General features: G+C 44.7%; 1 protein-coding gene across 1 annotated transcript in view; it reads right to left on the minus strand.

Moving 5' to 3' along the window:
* Naa25 (N-alpha-acetyltransferase 25, NatB auxiliary subunit) overlaps positions 1-13,217 on the minus strand; it is a 75,731-nt gene extending 62,514 nt beyond the window's left edge. The window contains exons 1-2 of the mRNA XM_045132636.1: positions 13,126-13,217; positions 1,498-1,583 (exon numbers count right to left, since the gene is read on the minus strand). Coding sequence (XP_044988571.1) covers positions 1,498-1,583; positions 13,126-13,183 — 144 coding nt within the window. The 5' untranslated portion in view covers positions 13,184-13,217. The remainder of the gene's footprint in view (positions 1-1,497; positions 1,584-13,125) is intronic.
* Between the last annotated feature and the right edge of the window lie 5,376 nt (positions 13,218-18,593).

Here is an 18,593-nt window from a genome sequence, read left to right on the forward strand (position 1 = left end):
TTCCCTAGTACCCACATAAGCCAGATGCACAAAGGGCACAAGCATCTGGAGTTCATTTGCAGTGGCTAGAGGCCCTGGTGCACCCATTCTCTTTCTCTATCTGCCTATCTGCCTGCCTGTCTCTGTCTCTCTCTCTGTTAAATAAATAAAATTTTAGGGCTGGAGAAATGGCTTAGCGGTTAAGTGCTTGCCTGTGAAGCCTACAGACCCCAGTTCGAGGCTCGGTTCCCCAGGTCCCACGTTAGCCAGATGCACAAGGGGGCGCACGTGTCTGGAGTTCGTCTGCAGAGGCTGGAAGCCCTGGCGCACCCATTCTCTCTCTCGCTTTATCTGTCTTTCTCTCTGTGCCTGTCGTTCTCAAATAAATAAATAAATAATTTTAAAAAAATAAAATTTTAAAAATAATAAAATAAGATGGAACCAAGTATGGTAGTGTACACCTTTATAAAAAAAGTGGGACAATGATGGTTAAGGGGAGGTAATATGATGGAGAATGGAATTTCAAAGGAGAAAGTGGGGGGGGGGTGAGGGAATTAACACGGGATTTTTTATAATCATGGAAAATGCTAATAAAAATTTAAAAAAATAAAATTAAATAATTTTTTTTTTAAAAAGCCGGGTGTGGTAGCACACACCTTTAATCACAGCACTTGGGAGGCAGAGGTAGCAGGATTGCCATGAGTTCGAGGCCACCCTGAGACTACATACTGAGTTCCAGGTCAGCCTGGGCTAGAGACAGACCCTACCTTGAGAAACAAAACAAAACAAAATTACAAGCCAGGCAAGGCGCATGCCTTTAAGCCCAGCACTTGGGAGGCAGAGGAAGGAGGATCACTATGAGTTCCAAGCCACTACATAGTGAATTCCAGATCAACCTGGGCTAGAGTGAGACTCTACCTGGAAAAACCAAAAAATGAATGGCTTAGTGGTTAAAGCCCTTGCCAATGACACCTAAGGTCCCATGTTCAACTTTCCAGATCCCACAAGGTGATGCATATACAAGGTCACATATGCATAAAGGTGGTGTACATGTCCGGAGTTTGATTGCATTGGCTGGAGGCCCTGGTGCACAAATTCTCTCTCACACACAATCTCTCTCAAAACAAAATAAAATTACAGGGCTGAAGGGATAGCTTAGTGGTTAAGGTGTTTGCCTGCAAAGCCAAAGGACCCAGGTTGGATTCTGCAGGAACCCAATTAGCCAGATACATGCTTGCAGCAGCTGAAGGCCCTGGCATGACCATTCTCTCATTCCCTCTTCTTCTGTCAAGTAAATAAAAATAAAATGTTTTTTAAAAAAGAATTATAGCTGGGTGTGGTGGTACATGCCTTTAATCCCAGCAGAGGCAGAGGTAGGAGGATGGTCATAAGTTCGAGGCCACCCTGACACTACACAGTCAATTCCAGGTCAGCCTAGGCCAGAGACCTTACCTCAAAAAAAAAAAAATTACAAATCTAACCCACAAATATAAGTAACTCAAAGGCACATGAACTTACCTTAGCACAGTGAAGATCCTTATGTTTCTTTAACAATTTATCTGCTTGCTGAATTGCCATTTTATTATTCCCATTGTCAAGATAATCTGTGAGAAAAGACATGATAGTACATAAGTATTCTTGTAACAATAAATGAGAAATACACAAGCTGCTTAAACATTGTCTCAGAAAATATCTTTTTGTTGTTCCTTTGAGGCAGGGTCTCACTCTAGCCCAGGCTTACTTTAAAACTATTCTCAGCCTGGCTTCAAACTCACAGTGATCCTCCTACCTCTGCCTCCCAAGTGCTGGTATCAAAGACAAGAGCAACCACGCCTGGCCTTCAGAAAAAAAACCTTAATTTTTCAGAAACATCATGTTTCTAACTATTCTGTTACTATCCAGTCAATGCTCCTTACAGTATATTAAATAATTTTCTTTCTCTCTTTTTTTAAAATATTTGTTTATTAGAAAGAGAGAGAGAAAAAAAAATGGACATGCCAGGGCATCCAGCCATTGCAAATAAACTCCAGACACATGTGCCACCTTGTGCATCTGGTTTATATGGGTCCTGGGGACTCGAACCTGAGTTTTTTGGCTTTGCAGGCAAGCCACCGTTACCACTAAGTCAGATTTCCAGTCCTTAAAAAAAAATTTTTTTTTTATTAATTTATTTGACAGAGAGAGAAAAAGGCAGAGAGAATGGGAACGCCAGGTCCTGCAGCCACTGCAAACAAACTCCAGATGCTTTTGCCACTTTGCACATCTGGCTAACATGGGTACTAGGCATTTAAACCTGGGTCCTTAGGCACTAAGCAATCTCTCCAGCACCCCTCCCTTTTTTTTTTTTTTTTTTTTTTTTTGAAGTAGGGTCTCACTCTAACCCAAGCTGACCCTGAATTCATGCTGTGATCTATCTTGGCCCTGAACTCATGGTGATCCTCCTACCTTCAGCTCCTGAATGCTGGGATTTGGAGGCATGCGCCAGCCACCAAGCCTAGCTTAGTTTTCTTTCTCTATTAAAAAAAAAAAAAAAAAAATGGAGTCGGGCATGGTGGCGCATGCCTTTTAATCCCAGCACTGGGGAGGCAGAGGTAGGAGGATCACCATGAGTTCAAGGCCACCCTGAGACTCCATAGTAAAGTCCAGGTAAGGCTGGGCTAAAATGAGACCCTACCATGGGGGGAAAAATGGAGCTAGAGAGATGGCTTAGCAGCTAAGGCACTTGCCTGCAAAGCCTAAGGACCCAGGTTCAATTATCCAGGTCCCATGTACGCCAAATGCACATGGTGGTCCATGTGTCTGGAGTTTGTTTGCAGTGGCTAGAGGCCCTGGAGCACTCACTGGCCCCCTCCATCACAAATAAATAAATAAAAATAAATCAGAAAAGAAAAAATTTTTAATTGAAATGCCTTTAATCCCAGCACTCGAAAGGCAGAGGTAGGAGGATCACTGTGAGTTCAAGGCCACCCTGAGATTACACAGTGAATTCTAGGTCAGCCTGAGCTAGAGTGAGACCCTACCTTGAAAAAAAAATTTTTTTTAAATGGGGGCTAGAGAGATGGCTTATTGGTCAGGGCACTTGCCTTAGGAGCTGAGGTACACAGGTTTGATTTACCAGGACCCACATAAGCACAGGTGGCACATGCGTCTGGAATTCACACACAGTGGTTGGAGGCCTTGGTGTGTCTACTCCCTGTCTCTTTTCTCTCTCTCTGCTTGCAAATGGACTCCAGATGCATGTGCCACTTTGTGTATCTGGCTTTACAATCCTGGGTTCTTAGGCTCTAAAGGCAAGCATCTTAACTGCTGAGCCATGTCTCCATGCCTCACAAATTTTTTTGTGCATTAAAATTTTCAATGCCAGGCTGGAGAGATGGCTTAGCAGTTGAGCGCTTGCCTGTGAAGCCTAAGGACCCCGGTTCGAGGCTCGGTTCCCCAGGTCCCACGTTAGCCAGATGCACAAGGGGGCGCACGCGTCTGGAGTTCGTTTGCAGAGGCTGGAAGCCCTGGTGCACCCATTCTCTCTATCTCCCTCTATCTGTCTTTCTCTCTGTGTCTGTCGCTCTCAAATAAATAAATAATAAAAAAAAATTTTTTTCAATGCCAGGCAGTGGTGGCACACACCTTTAATCCCAGCACTCAGGAGGCAGAGCTAGGAGGATCACCGAGAGTTGGAGGCCACCCTGAGACCACATAGTGAATTCCAGGTCAGCCTGAGCTAGAGAAAGACCTTACCTTAAAAAAAAAAAAGAAAAGAAAAGATCATTTTGTGTTTAAAATGTTTTTAAAATATGGGCTGGAGAGATGGGTTAGCGGTTAAACACTTGCCTGTGAAGCCTAAGGATCCCAGTTCGAGGCTCGATTCCCCAGGACCCACATTAGCCAGATGCACAAAGTGGTGCATGCATACGGAGTTAGTTTGCAGTGGCTGGAGGCCCTGGTGTGCCCATTTTCTCCCTCTGTCTATCTCTCTCTCTCTGCCACTTTCAAATAAATAAATAAAAATAAACAATTTTAAAAAAAAAACTTAATGTAAGTACTACATTGTGCATCTGGCTTTACATGGGTACTAGGTGATCAACCCAGGACCAGCAGGCTTTGCAAACAAGCACCTTCAAACCACTGAGCCATCTCCCCAGGCCCTTGGTTTTTGCTTTTTGATGCATGACCTCTAATTCTACCCCAGGCTAGCCTCAAATTCTTAGCAATCTTTCATACCTCAGCCTCTGGAGCAGTGGGATTAAAGGCATGAGCCAACATCCCCAGCAAACATGGCTTCTGCAGTGGTTTTGTATGTGTAGTGTGGTATGGTATATGCATGTGTATATGCAAACACATTCCCATGAGTATGCATGCAGAAGACAAAGAACACTGGGTGTCCTTTTATCACTTATCCAAGCATGTCTTTCTGTAAGGCAAAGTCGCTCCCACAACCTGGCAATGCTGTTGAACAGCAAGCCCTAGTAATTAATTCTCTGGTCTCTAGTCTGTCTGATCTCTGTTCTCTACACCCCACTTCCAGCTGGGATTAGACTGTGCCACGCCCAGATTTTTATGTGGGTTCTGAGAAGTCCAATTTGGGAGTCTGTGGCAGAGAGATCCTCATACTTAAGTAAGAAGAGCTCTTAACCATTTCCCAGCCCTTAAATAGTTGCATTTTCAGAACAAAAGAAAACAGGCATGCCAATAACTTCTACAGTAAACTAAGCCAAGTCTTTACCCATCTTGACAACTTGTCACTTCTAGGGCAAAGCAGGCAAGACACATAGTTAACACTGCCAAACAACAGGCTCAGAATCAACATGACCTTTATTGAGGACCTGAGAGTTTTATTAAGAAGCTGTAGAATGATTGTATCACCTGGCATTTGATCAGGCATCCAGGGGAACTGTCCTAACTCAGCAAAGAAGTGGCTGTCATTGAACTCAGTGAAGGGCTGGGCTCTGAAGTGAAAATGCTCTACAAACATGATAGCTAGAACACTGAGCCAGCTAATGTCTTTGACCTTCAGTTTTCTACTATGATCATAGTAATCCTGCCCACCAAATAGCATAGCTAACGTACAAATACGCATTCAATTAATACAGATACTTCTGACTAGTGGGGAAGCTTCACCATAGATTAGTTTGCTCATCTGCCAGCTAGAGAATGCCTGGACTCAAGTATGAATAGCTATGTAGGAGGACTAATGGTGTCTAAACAACAAAATTCTGTAGTACTATAATCAAAAACAGTCTGTATTCTTTCTTTTCTTATTCCTGTCACTTTATATTAATCACCTTAAAAATTCTCATTTAATTTTTCTCCCATGTACCTATAACAAAAGCTACAAAAAGCTGAGCATAGTAGTGCACGCCTTTAATCCCAGCACTCGGGAGGCTAAAAGAATTACTGTGAGTTCAAGGCCAGCCTGGGAAGTATAGAGTGAGTTCCAGGTCAGTCTGGGCTAGAAGGAAACCCTGCCTCAAAAAATAAATAAATAAAACTACAGAATTCTGACTTCATTTTTTCAGAATAGGACAAGTCACTTCTGGTTCATCTATTCTGCTGTTTAGCAATGTGAAACAGCACTTTTTTTTATTGAGCAGTTCAAAACATTATTATTCTAAATGAATATGAGACCAACAGCAGTCTCCTTGGTCCTCAAGAACAATGTCAAGAATCTAATTATTCAATGCTGTATCAATACTTTTTTTAGTTAAGTCTTCAGGCAGTGTCTGTATAAAGCTGTAAGTAATGATCACAACCTATACACCCTGAATCTAGTTCTATTGCCCACCTTGTACATATATATCCCTGCCCTCCAAAACTACACAGGACAAAGGCAGACAAATATGAAGCAATGGGGGAATGGAAATCAGAGCTGTAACTGCTACTCCCCAACTGCGAGTCTAGACAAGTGAAAGTGTAAGTGGTTAAAATAGTGTGCTTTGAGTTAAATTCCAAGCTGCAAAAGGTATTGGCTTTAAACAAGTTACAAGTGAACTAAAGTTTCTGTAAGGACTATGCATCTGTGTAACTTGATCAAGGTTGACTGGAGCTTCCATGATTGTGGAGAGTTGGAATGTTGCAGATCCAGAACCAAGTTATCTTGGACTATCTTAAGCCTTCAAAAAGACATTTTTTTTTATTTTGCTTATTTATTTATTTACAAGAGAAAGATGCAAAAAGAGAGAGAGAGAGAATGGACATGCCAGGGCCTCCAGCCACTGTAAATGACCTCCAGGCACATGCGCCACCTTGTGCATCTAGCTTACATGGATCCTGGGGAATTGAACCCAGGTCCTTTCGCTTTGCAGGCAAATGCCTTAACTGCTAAGCCATCTCTCTCCAGCCCTCAAGTAGACATTTATTGTCCATCTATGTCTGACCTAACATTCTATGATTATCAAGTATATGCTTCAAAATGTACAAACACACCCCTAAGAATGGGACTGGAGAGGTGGCTTAGCGGTTAAGGCACTTGCCTGCAAAGCCAAAGGACCTGGGTTCGATTCCCCAGGATCCCCTTAAGCCAGATGTAAAAGGTGGCACATGCATCTGGAGTTTGTTTGCAGTAGCTAGAAGCCCTGGCACAACCATTCTCTCTCCCTTTTTCTCTCTCTGCGTCTTTCCCTCTCTCAAATAAATAAATAAAAATTTTAAAATGTAAAAAATCTTTACAAAATCTTAAAATGTCATTGGATTGCTGGAGAGTTGGCTCAGTGGTTAAGGCATTTTCCTGCAAAGCCTAATGACCCAGAACCAGTTCCCCAGTACCCACATATGGCCAGATGCACAAACTGGTGCATGTATCTGGAGTTCATTTGCAGAGGCTAGAGGCCCTGGCACGCCTATTTTTTCTGCTTGCAAATAAAAAAAAATTAAAATTAAAAAAAAAATACAGCCAGGTGTGGTGGCACACGTCTTTAATTCCAGCACTTGTGAGGCAGAGCAGCAGAGGTATGAGGATCCCAGAGTTTGAGGCCAGCCCGAGACTATATAATGAATTCCAGGTCAGCCTTGACTAAACGAGACCCTACCTTGAAATACCAAATCAAAAAGTATGTCATCAGATAGCATTTGAGACCTTATAGGCCTATAGTAAAAATTTCCCCACCTGTAAAACACTTACATGATATTTCCACCCATGTACTTGAAAAAATGTATTGATTTATCAAATTGTTCTGTTATACTATAAAAACTTCAGGGGCTGGAGAGATGGCTCAGTGGCTAAGGGTACTTGCTTGCAAAGTCTGACAGCCCAGTTTCAATTCCCCAGTACCCACGCATATTCATTCAGATGTGCAAAGTGGCACATGTGGTTCACCCATATTCACTTGTCTGCAAAGCCTAAGGATCCAGGTTTAACTATCCAGAACCCTGGAAGCCAGACGCACATGGTGGCACATGTGTCTGGAGTTTGTTCACAGTGGATAGAGGCCCTGGTACACCCATTTTCACTTCTCTCTCAAATAAATAAATAAAATATTTAAAAAAAAAATCTTAGCCAGGCATAGCACTGCACACCTTTAATTCCAGCACTCGAGGAGGCAGAGTTCAGGGCACCCTGAGACTACATGATGAATTCCAGGTCATCCTAGGCTAGAGCAAGACTACTTCAAAAAAAAAAACAAAAACAAAAAAAACTGTTGAGAGGCAGAAGTAGGAGGTTCACTGTGAGTTTGCGGCCACCCTGAGACTACATAGTGAATTCCAGATCAGCCTGGGCTAGAGTGAGACCCTACCTCAAATAAAAAAACAAAAATACTTTTTAAAAAAGCTTAAAAGGGGGGTGCTAGAGAGATGGCTTAGCAGTTAAGGTGCTTACCTGCAAAAACAAATGACCCAGGTTGGATTCCCCAGAACTCATGTAAGCCAGATGCACAAGGTGGCGCATGTGTCTGGATTTTGTCTGCAGTGGCTGAAGGCCCTTGTGGGCCCATTCTCCCTGTCTTTCTCAAATAATTTTTTTTTTTAAACGGGCTGTTATAATTGGCCAGCCAGGCCAAATGAGCCTACGGGTGCAATAGTGGCACGTCTGTCATGGTGGAAACCAACTGCCCTCCAATTGGACTGAAGGCCCGCTCCAAAGGAGGGAATACATCCCTGATACTGAAAACTTAAAACAGGGGTAGTCATGAGCCCTAGGGTTGTAACATCTGCTGATGTCTGGAAAAATGTATATACCATGCTTATCAAACTGCCCACTAAGCACTTCTCTTAATATTCATACCCTTATATTAATGCTACTCTCACTTTGGAAAGAGAATCTTCTCTTTTCAGATGGCAGTGACCTTATGACAACTCAGAAGGTATCATGGTGCTGGAAAGAAGTGACTGGAGTACCAAGTAACATCTCAATCACACCTTCCAAGGCTCAGGGTCTAATGCGGAAGAGGTGGCGGAAAGAATTTAAGAGCCAAAGGAAGGGTTGGACTCCTTACAACGTGCTCCTCCAGACAAAAATATTGGCTTCAAGCCGGGCGTGGTGACGCACGCCTTTAATCCCAGTACTCAGGAGGCAGAGGTAGGAGGATCGCCATGAGTTCAAGGCCACCCTGAGACTACATAGTTAATTCCAGGTCAGCCTGGACCAGAGTGAGACCCTACCTTGAAAAACCAAAAAAAAAAAAAAAAAAAAAAAAATTATATATAATATATATATATAAAATATATATATACATACTCAATATCCATGACCTCACAGAGCCTGACACTACCTACACAAGACCATCATAAGAGGAGGGAAGGACCATGGCATCCAAATAGAGGAGAGACTTATTGAGATGGGGAGTGGATATGATGGAGAATGGAATTTCAAAGGGGAAAAGGGGGGGGAGGGAGGTATTACCATGGGATATTTTTTATAATCATGGAAAATGTTTAATAAAATTGAGAAAAAACATGGGCTGGAGAAATGGCCTAGTGGTTAAGCACTTGCCTGTGAAGCCTAAGGACCCCAGTTCAAGTCCCACGTAAGTCAGATGCACAAGGTGGCACACGCATCTGGAATTCATTTGCAGTGGCTGCAGGCTCTGGCGTGCCCATTCTCTCTCTCTCTCTCCTTCTCTCATAAATAAATAAATGAAAATAAACAAAAAAATTTTAAGGCTGGAGTGATGGCCCAGCAATTAAGCACCTTGCCTGCAAATGGGTTCAATTAGCACATGCATCTAGCGCATTGTTTTGTGGCTAGAGGCCCTGGTGCATCCATTCTCTCTCTCCCTCTCTCACCATCCCCTTGTAATCAAATAAATAAAATGTTTTTTAAAAAAGAATCTGGGGCTGGAGAGATGGCTTAGCGGTTAAGCACTTGCCTGTGAAACCTAAGGACCCCGGTTCAAGGCTCGGTTCTCCAGGTCCCACGTTAGCCAGATGCACAAGGGGGCGCACGCGTCTGGAGTTCGTTTGCGGAGGCTGGAAGCCCTGGCGCGCCCATTCTCTCTCTCTCTCTCCCTCTATCTGTCCTTCTCTCTGTGTCTGTTGCTCTCAAATAAATAAATAAAAAAATTAAAAAAAAAAAAAAGAATCTGGGGCTGGAGAGATGGCTTAGCAGTTAAGGTGTATGCCTGTGAAACGTAAGGACCAAGGTTCAATTCTCCAGGTCCCATGCAAACCAGATGCACATGGTGGGGCATGTGTCTGGAGTTCATTTGCAGTGGCTGGAGGCCCCGGTGCCCTCATTCTCATCTCCCCTCCCTCCCTCCCTCCCCCCCTCTTCCTCTCCCTATCTCTCTGTCTCTAATAAATAAATGAATATTTTTTAAAAAAGAATCCAAGCCGGGCGTGGTAGTGCACACTTTTAATCCCAGCACTTGGGAAGCAGAGATAGAAGGATCACAGTGAGTTTGAGGCCACCCAAGACTACATAGCGAATTCCAGGTCAGCATAAAATAGAGTGAGACTCTACCTCAAAAAAAGAAGCGAACAAACAAAAAGAATATGGAGCCAGGTGTGGCAGTGCACACCTTTATTCACAGCACTCGGCACAAGGGAGGTAGAGATAGGAGGACTGCCTTGAGTTCAAGGCCACCCTGAGACTACATAGTGAATTCCAGGTCAGCCTGAGCTAGAGTGAGACTCTACCTTGAAAAGCCAAATAATAATAACAACAATAATAATAATTCAGGGCTGGAGAGATGGCTTAGCGGTTAAGGCACTTGCCTGCAAAGCCAAAGGAACCAGGTTCAATTCCCCAGGTCCCAAGTAAGCCAGATAAGCAAGGTAATCCATGCACCTGGAATTTGTTTGCAGTAGCTAGAAGCCCTAGCGTGCCCATTCTCTTTCTCTGCCTGTTTTCTCTCTCTCTGGCAAAGAAATAAAAATTTTAAAAATTAAAAGATATTCCGGTACAATAAGTCATGTATAATGAACAAAGTTAATTTGCTAAGAATAAAACCAATGGAAATAAATAAATAAATAGAAACACCCTGCCGGGCGTGGTGACACATGACTTTAATCCCAGCACTCAGGAGGCAGAAGTAGGAGGATTACTGAGAGTTCAAGGCCACCCTGAGACTACAGAGTGAATTCTAGGTCAGCCTGGGCTAGAAGGAGACCCTACTTCGAAAAACCAAAATAAATAAACCAATGAAATCATTTTTTATAAGGCAGGAATGATGGCTCATGCCTTTATTTATTTACTTATTTGAGAGAAAAAGAAAGAGGGAGGAGGGAGGGAGGGAAGAGGCAGAGAGAAAGGGTGCACCAGGGCCTCCAGCCACTACAAATGAACTCCAGATGCATGCATCCCCTTGTGCATCTGGCTTACATGGGTCCTGGGGGAGTCAAACCAGGGTCCTTAGGCTTCCCAGACAAACACCTTCACTACTAAGCCATATCCCCAACCCTGAAGTCAATTTTTTTTTTAATTTTTATTTATTTATCTGAGAGCGATAGACACAGAGAGAAAGACAGAGAGAGGGAGAGAGAGAGAATGGGCGCGCCAGGGCTTCCAGCCTCTGCAAACGAACTCCAGACGCGTGCGCCCCCTTGTGCATCTGGCTAACGTGGGACCTGGGGAACCGAGCCTTGAACCGGGGTCCTTAGGCTTCACAGGCAAGCGCTTAACCGCTAAGCCATCTCTCCAGCCCTGAAGTCAATTTTTTAAGAGAGATCTTTTCACACTTCTACATGTATGGAAAGTATGCATGTATTTTACCTGTAAGGTTCTCAATGCTAACAGCTACACCAAGATTCCCTAATTCCCATTTGAACCTGAAATTGCACTGGAACTGCAGATGGTTGTGAACTTACTAGACAGTTATAATAAATTACTGTAATAAACTGTTAATTTTTTCAGTATTTAATGAGTTTTTTTGGAAGGTGGTCAAGGTAAAGTCTCACTTTAGCCCAGGCTGACCTGAAATTCACTAAGTAATCTCAGGCTGGCCTCTAACTCACAGAGATCCTCCTACCTCTGCCTGCCAGTGCTAGGATTAAAGGTATGTGCCACCATGCCTGGCAATTTTACCAATTAATACCTGTAGTTCAGTTAGAATAGCAATAAAAAAATAAAATAAAATAGCAGTTTGCCTGTATGCAAAGGAGCTATAAAGTTAATTGCAAAGAAGACTAACTTCTGTTCATTTGCATAATAATCAGGGTGTAAATTTGTTTGCTACATCACCAAATTAAGGACATTTTCACAAACTGATAAGTGAACAATTATGGCAATAAAATAACTAAAAAGAAATTAGAACCATTTGTTCCAAATGAATCAGAAACAATGTTAATCACCCAACCTGACCCACAAAAATAAAAAAGCCAGGCATGGTGGTGCACGCCTTTAATCCCAGCCCTTGGCAGGCAGAGGTAGGAGGATCGCTATGAGTTTGAGGCCATCCCGAGACTAAGTAGTGAATCCAGGTCAGCCCGAGCTAGAAAGAGACCCTACCTTGAAAAACCAAAATAAATAAATAAATAAAGACCTCAGCCATGCCTAGGGGCTTCCATATAGTGACAACCACATTATAAACATGAGGTCTGCATAAGCTACTGACTGACCTTGAAGCTTCCTCACCAAGACCATACAAACATCAGCGAAAAAGGCAAAAGGAATCACTACCTAACGCCAAAACATCTCTGCTATTGGAAAGTGTTTCTCTCTGATACAATTCTGTGGTTTTTTTTTTTTTTTAGTACGTTTCTTTATTTACTTAAGACGAAGAGAAAGAGGCAGAGAGTGAGAACAGGCACACCGGGGCCTCCAGCCACTACAAACGAACTCCTGACACAGGCACCACTTTGCGCATTTGGCTTTACGTGGGTCCTGAGGAATCGAACCTGGGCCATTAGACTTTGCAAGGAAGTGCCTTTAAGCGCCGAGCTATCTCTCTGCAGCCCCCAATTCTGTGATTTTTTTTCCCCACTACCCAGGACAGCAAGATGACATCGAGGTTTATCTTTAAAGCCTGCGGGTTTGAAGTAAGCGTGGCAGAAGACAAGCTGCAGGGAAGAGGGGAGGAAACAGACAGGATGCCGAAAGAGAAAAATCTCTCCAGCAATCCGCATGCCCCTGAGACGCCAGCTATCACCCGGTCTACGCCGCTATTTACGGCCCGAGACCCCCTCCCCCAGCCTCCCACGTGTGCCCACAGCAGCTGTTCCTGCAGCAAACCAGCCTGAGATCACGGGCCAGGGCCCTGGATCGGGGTGACCTTGCGTCAAGCCCCTTCCCTCATCTGGACCTCAGTGTGCCCATGTGCACCGGAGTCCACCCAGTCGGACAAGCACCTAGGCTCGATTCCCGTGCGCAGAAAGCTCATGATTGGGGAATCTTCCCTCGGGAAGGCGGCACCACCCTCCGGCCGGGGCCGGTGTCCACTTGTGTGCAGGAGGACCTCGCGTCCGCATCGCAGCAGCGGTCACAACCCAGCCTCAGGGCTGCGTTCAACTCTGCGGCACGACTCGTCCCAGCGAGCTGGCTCGTCAAGCACCTACGCCGAACCGCCTCAGGACGCACCACGCCGCTACCGCCTCAGGCACCAGGAAGGCCGGAGCGGCGCCTACGCGAGGCCGCGGCTGCGGCCTAGTGACTCGCGCGGCCAGCCTCCTCGCCTGCCCGCACCACACGCGCCCCCTCGTCATTCCTCCCCGGCCTTGGTCCCGAGCGGACCGGCCTCTGCTTGTCGAACAGTGACCAGGCTTTCCCTACGCACTCACCATAAATGGGCCGGAGGCGCCTGTCGTTAGGGTCCTGCACATGGCCCCGCGTCGCCATGATGACAAGCGCAGAACCTCCGTGCGCACGCGCTGGGCAGGCCCCCGGGAAGGGCCTGTTAAAGGGCCAGCGTCGATCTCGCTGGTATATCGCGATAATAGAGGGGCAGGCGCTGAGTGCGCCTGCGCAGAAAAAGAAGTCCGCCTCCCCTTTAATGAGGGGCCGCTCTGTTCCTGGGCTTTGCTAGTGGGAAAAACTGGAAAGCGGAGGCGGGTGTTATTATTATTTAATTTTTTTGTTAACACTTTATTTTTACTTATTTAAAAGAGAGATAGATAAAGAATGGGCTCTCCAGGGCCTCTAGCCACTACAAACGAACTCTAGACACATGCGCCACCTTGTGCATCTGGCTTTAATGCGGGTCCTGGGGAATTGAACCTGGGTTCTTAGGTTTCACAGGCGAGCACCTTAACTGCTAAGCCAGCTGTCCAAACCTGCGGGCGTTACTGAAATCCCTTCCCTTCCCTATGGAGAGTTAGGAATAGGAAGGGAGCTTTCCATCCAAGTTAGGGCTTGGCTGCTTCTGTTTATTCCCATTGACCGACCCTCTGTCCTAAAGAACTTAGCATCCATTAATTTATTTATTTTGGGTTTTATCAAAGTAGGCTCTCACAAAAAATTGCCAAATATCTTCCAGGGCCAGGGAGGTCCCTGATGCCCCCAAAACATTACAAGTTCTTGGTTTACCACCAGAACTAGATGGTAAGATTTTTTTGTTTTTGTTTTTCGAGATAGGGTTTCACTAGCCAAGGTTGACTTGGAATTTACTATGTAGTTTCAGTGTGGCCTTGAGCTCACAGTGATCCTCCTATCTCTGCATCCCAAGTGCTGGAGGTGGTTGTCACCCCCCCACACACACACACACACCTAGATGGTAAGATCTCATTGCTGAAGACTCCAGATGCCTGGGCTGAAGGTCACTGAGAAATCAAGCTGATGTAGAGCTGAAAACCTCCCTGTGGACTAGCTGACTGAAAACTGGAAAAACCTACCCATATGGGAGAGAGAAGTCATCAATGATGGCAAATGGCAGTGGATAGTGAAAGCCTTAAGATTAGCCAGCCAAGCCAGGCATGGTGGGGCATGCCTTTGGTTCCAGCACTTGGGAGGCAGAGGTATAAGGATCACCATGAGTTGGAGACCACCCTGAGACTACATAGTGAATTACAGGTGTGCCTGGGCTAGAGTGACACCTTACTTCTAAAAGCCCAAAAACAAAACAAAAAGATTAGCCAGCCAAGCCAAATTTGCCAGCTGGTGCAATAGTGGCATTTCTGTTATGAGGGATACCATCTACTCTCTAATTGAACTGGAGGCCTGCTCCATGGGAGGAAATACATTCCCAGTCTGAAAACCTAGTCAAAAGCTTATGACAGGCCAGGTGTGGTGGCGCACACCTTTGTTCCCAGCAGTAGGGAGGCAGAGGTAGTAGGATCACCATGAGTTCAAGGCCATCCAGAGACTACAGAGTGAATTCCAGGTCAGTGAGACTCAACCTCGAAAGGAAAAAAATAAATAAAAGCCCATGACAGAGGAGGTCATGAGCCCTAGGGTAGTGATGATTGCTGTAAGCACTTTTTTTCTTTCTTTTTTTTTTTTTGGTTTTTTGAGGCAGGGTCTCACTCTAGCCCAGGCTAACATAGAATTCACTATGTAATCTTAGGGTGGCCTCAAACTCTCAGTGATCCTCCTACCTCTGCCTCCTGAGTGCTGGGATTAAAAGCATGAACCACCATGCCTGGCTAGCACTTTTCATAATGTTTATACCTGTGTATTAATGCTACTCTCACTTTTGGTTTCAGAAGCTTCTCTTTTCAGATGGTGGTAACCACTGGGATGTCTCAAAAGTCACCATAGTGCTGACAGGAAGTGACAGTGGAGGATTCAGTGCTGAGACATCAAGACATTGCTATCACACCTTGCAAGGCTCAGAGCCCATTGCAGAAGAGGTGGTAGGAAGAATGTAAGAACCAAAGGAAGAGTGGGATTCCTTACAATGCAATCTTCCAGACACAGTGGTGTGGATACTCATCATCTGGCAGTGCCTGGCACTACCTATACAAGATCTTCATAATAGGAAGAAAAGATGATGACATAAAAATAAAAAGAGGGCTGGAGAGATGGCTTAGCGGTTAACCGCTTGCCTGTGAAGCCTAAGGACCCCGGTTCGAGGCTCGGCTCCCCAGGTCCCACGTTAGCCAGATGCACAAGGGGGCGCACGCATCTGGAGTTCGTTTGCAGAGGCTGGAAGCCCTGGCACGCCCATTCTCTCTCTCCCTCTATCTGTCTTTCTCTCTGTGTCTGTTGCTCATAAATAAATAAATAAATAAATAAAAGTTCTATCTTCTATATATAAGGGATGTTTGCCTGAATAAAGCCGAGCCTTGATCAGAAAATAAATAAATAAATAAAAAATAAAAAGAGACCTGGGCTACAGTGAGACCCTACCTCACAAAATAAAATTAAGCTGGGTGTGGTGGCTCACGCCTTTAATCCCAGTACTTGGGAGACGGAGGTAGGAGGATCGCCGTCAGTTCAAGGCCATCGTGAGACTACATAGTGAATTTCAAACCAGCCTGGGCTATCTATAAGTAAAATAGTAGATGGTGATCAGTGCTTCAAAGAAAATGGATACTGAGGGTGGGGAAGAGGAAGTAGTTTGGACAAGAAACCAGGGAAAGCTCTTCTGAGAAACTGAGAGTAGTCCAAAACCGGAAGTGGGAGGAGTCAGATGTGCAAGGCTCTTTGAGGGGACGACCTAAGGCCACCAAAGTCTTCCTTTCTGAGAATCAAATCTATCTTGTTTCAGGCACAAGGCAGTTCTCCACTGTCAGCCTTAACCAACTGGCTTTTTCTTTGTTTTGTTTTGTTTTTCAAGGTAGGGTCTCAGTCTAGCCCAGGCTGATCTGGAATTCACTCTGTAGTATCAGGGTGGCCTTGAACTCACGGTGATCCTACCTCTGCCTCCTGAGTGCTGGGATTAAAGACGTGCACCACTATGCCCAGCCCAACTGGCTTTGATTTATTCTTCTGATACTTTCTTCCTTCCCCAGTACTCACATAAACAAGTTGCACAGGGTAGCCCATGTGTCTGGAGTTTGTTTGCAGTGGCTGTAGGCCCTGGGGTGCCCATTCTCTCTCTCCCCTCCCCCGTTCTCTCTCCCCTTGCAAATAAATAACAACTATTTTTTAAAAATCACTGAAGAATTGAGTTCCCTGGAATTCTAACCCCCAAAGAGATTCTGATTCATTCTCTGACTTGCTCTTTCTCTCTCAGTGGGTATTTTGCTGTTGTTTTTAATTTTTTTTTTATTGACAACTTCCATAATTTTAAACAATATTCCACGGTAATTCCCTCCCTTCCCCCACTTTCCCTTTTGAAACTCTACTCTCCATCATATCCCCTCCCCCTCTCAATCAGTCTCTCTTTTATTTTGATGTCATAGTCTTTTCCTATTATAATAGTCTTATGTAGGTAGTGTCAGGCACTGTGAGGTCTTGGATATCCAGGCCATTTTGTGTCTGGAAGAGCACATTGTAAGGAGTCCTACCCTTCCTTTGGCTCTTACATTCTTTCTGCCACCTCTTCTGCAATGGACCCTGAGCCTTGGACAGTGTGATACAGATATTTCAGTGCTCCTCTGTCACTTCTTCTCAGCACTATGGTGCCTTCTGAGTCATCTCAAGGTCACTGCCATCTGAAAAGAGAAGCTTTTCTAACTAAGAGAGTAGAGTTGGGTGTGGTTGTGCACACCTTTAATTCCAGCGCTCAATGGGCAGAGGTAGGAGGATCGCCATGACTTTGAGGCCACCCTGAAACTAAATAGTTAATTCCAGGTCAGTCTGGACCAGAGTGAGACCCTACCTCAAAAACCAAAAATAAATAAATAAATAAAATAAAACTGAGAATATCATTCATGTATGGGTATGAACATTAAGAGAAATGCTTACTGGGCAGTTTGGCGAATATAGTATACACATTTAGCCAGACACCAGCAGATGTTACACCCCTAGGGCTCATAACTAGCCCTGTTGTAGGTTTTCAGTATCAGGGATGTATTCCTTCCCATGGAGCGGGCCTCCAGTCCAAGTAGAGGGCAGTTGGTTTCCCCCATAACAGATGTGTCACTATTGCACCCATTGGCTCATTTGGCCTGGCTGGCCAAATATAAGGCTTGCAGTGTCCACTGTTGAGTGTCTTCACTGGTGATTTCTCTCTCTCTCTCTCCCATTGAACTGCATGCAGCATGGCTTTTTTCAGCTTTTGGTCAGCTGGTCTATATGTAGGAGGTTTTCAGTTCAGCTCCAGCAGGACTTCTCAGTGACCTTGCAGTTCAAGTATGTAGAGTCTTCAGCAATAGGGTCTTACCATCTATTCCTGGTGGGAAACCACGGGCCTCGGCAATGGCTGATAATGTTTTGGGGGCATCAGGGACCTCCCTGGCCAACAACTCACTGAAAGGTATCCCATCCCTCTCAGTGGGTATTTTAAAATGTTTATTGATTGATTGATTTCAGAAAATCCAGGGCCACCTGCCACTACAAATTCCAGACACATGCACCACTTTGTGTATCCAGCTTTACATGGGTATTGGGGAATGTAACACAGGCCATAAAGCTTTGCAAGTACCTTTAACTGCTAACCTATCATTGGTTTTGTGAAATAGGATCTTGCTCTAGCTCAGGCTGACCTGGAATTCACTATATTCTCTCAGGATGCCCTCAAACTCACAATGATCCTCCTCTCTCTGCCTCTTGAGTGCTTGGATTAAAGGTGTGCATCATCACACTGGCTTTTCCCATTTTATTTCTTAAACTTTTTTTTTTTCTTATTTTGGTTTTTGGAGGTAGGGTCTTACTCTAGCCCAGGCTGACCTAGAATTCACTATGAAGTCTCAGGGTATCCCTTGAACTCATGGCAATCCTCCTACCTCTCCCTCTCGAATGCTGGAATTAAAGGCGTCTTATATTTTTAAAAATATTTTTTGGGGGGCTGGAGAGATGGCTTTGCAGTAAAGCTGTGAAGCCTAAGGACCCTGATTCAAGGCTTGATTCCCCAGGACCCACATTAGCCAGATGCACAAGGGGGTGCATGCGTCTGGAATTCATCTTCAGTGGCTGGAGGCCCTGGTGTGCCCATTCTCTCTATATATATCTATCTGCCTCTTTCTCTCAAATAAATAAAAATAAACCAAAAAATTGTTTTAATTATTTTTATTTATTTGATAGAGAGAGAGAGAGAGGGAATGGGCATGCCACAGCCTTCCAGCCACTGCAGATGAACTCCAGACACGTGCGGCTCCTTGTGCATCTGGCTAATGTGGGTCCTAGGGAATCAAACCTGGGTGCTTTGGCTTTGCAGGCAAATGCCTTAACAGCTAAGCCATCCCTCCAGCCCTATTTTTTTTTT

This window comes from Jaculus jaculus, chromosome 13, assembly GCF_020740685.1.
Source record: "Jaculus jaculus isolate mJacJac1 chromosome 13, mJacJac1.mat.Y.cur, whole genome shotgun sequence".
Classification (NCBI taxonomy): Eukaryota; Metazoa; Chordata; class Mammalia; order Rodentia; family Dipodidae; genus Jaculus; species Jaculus jaculus.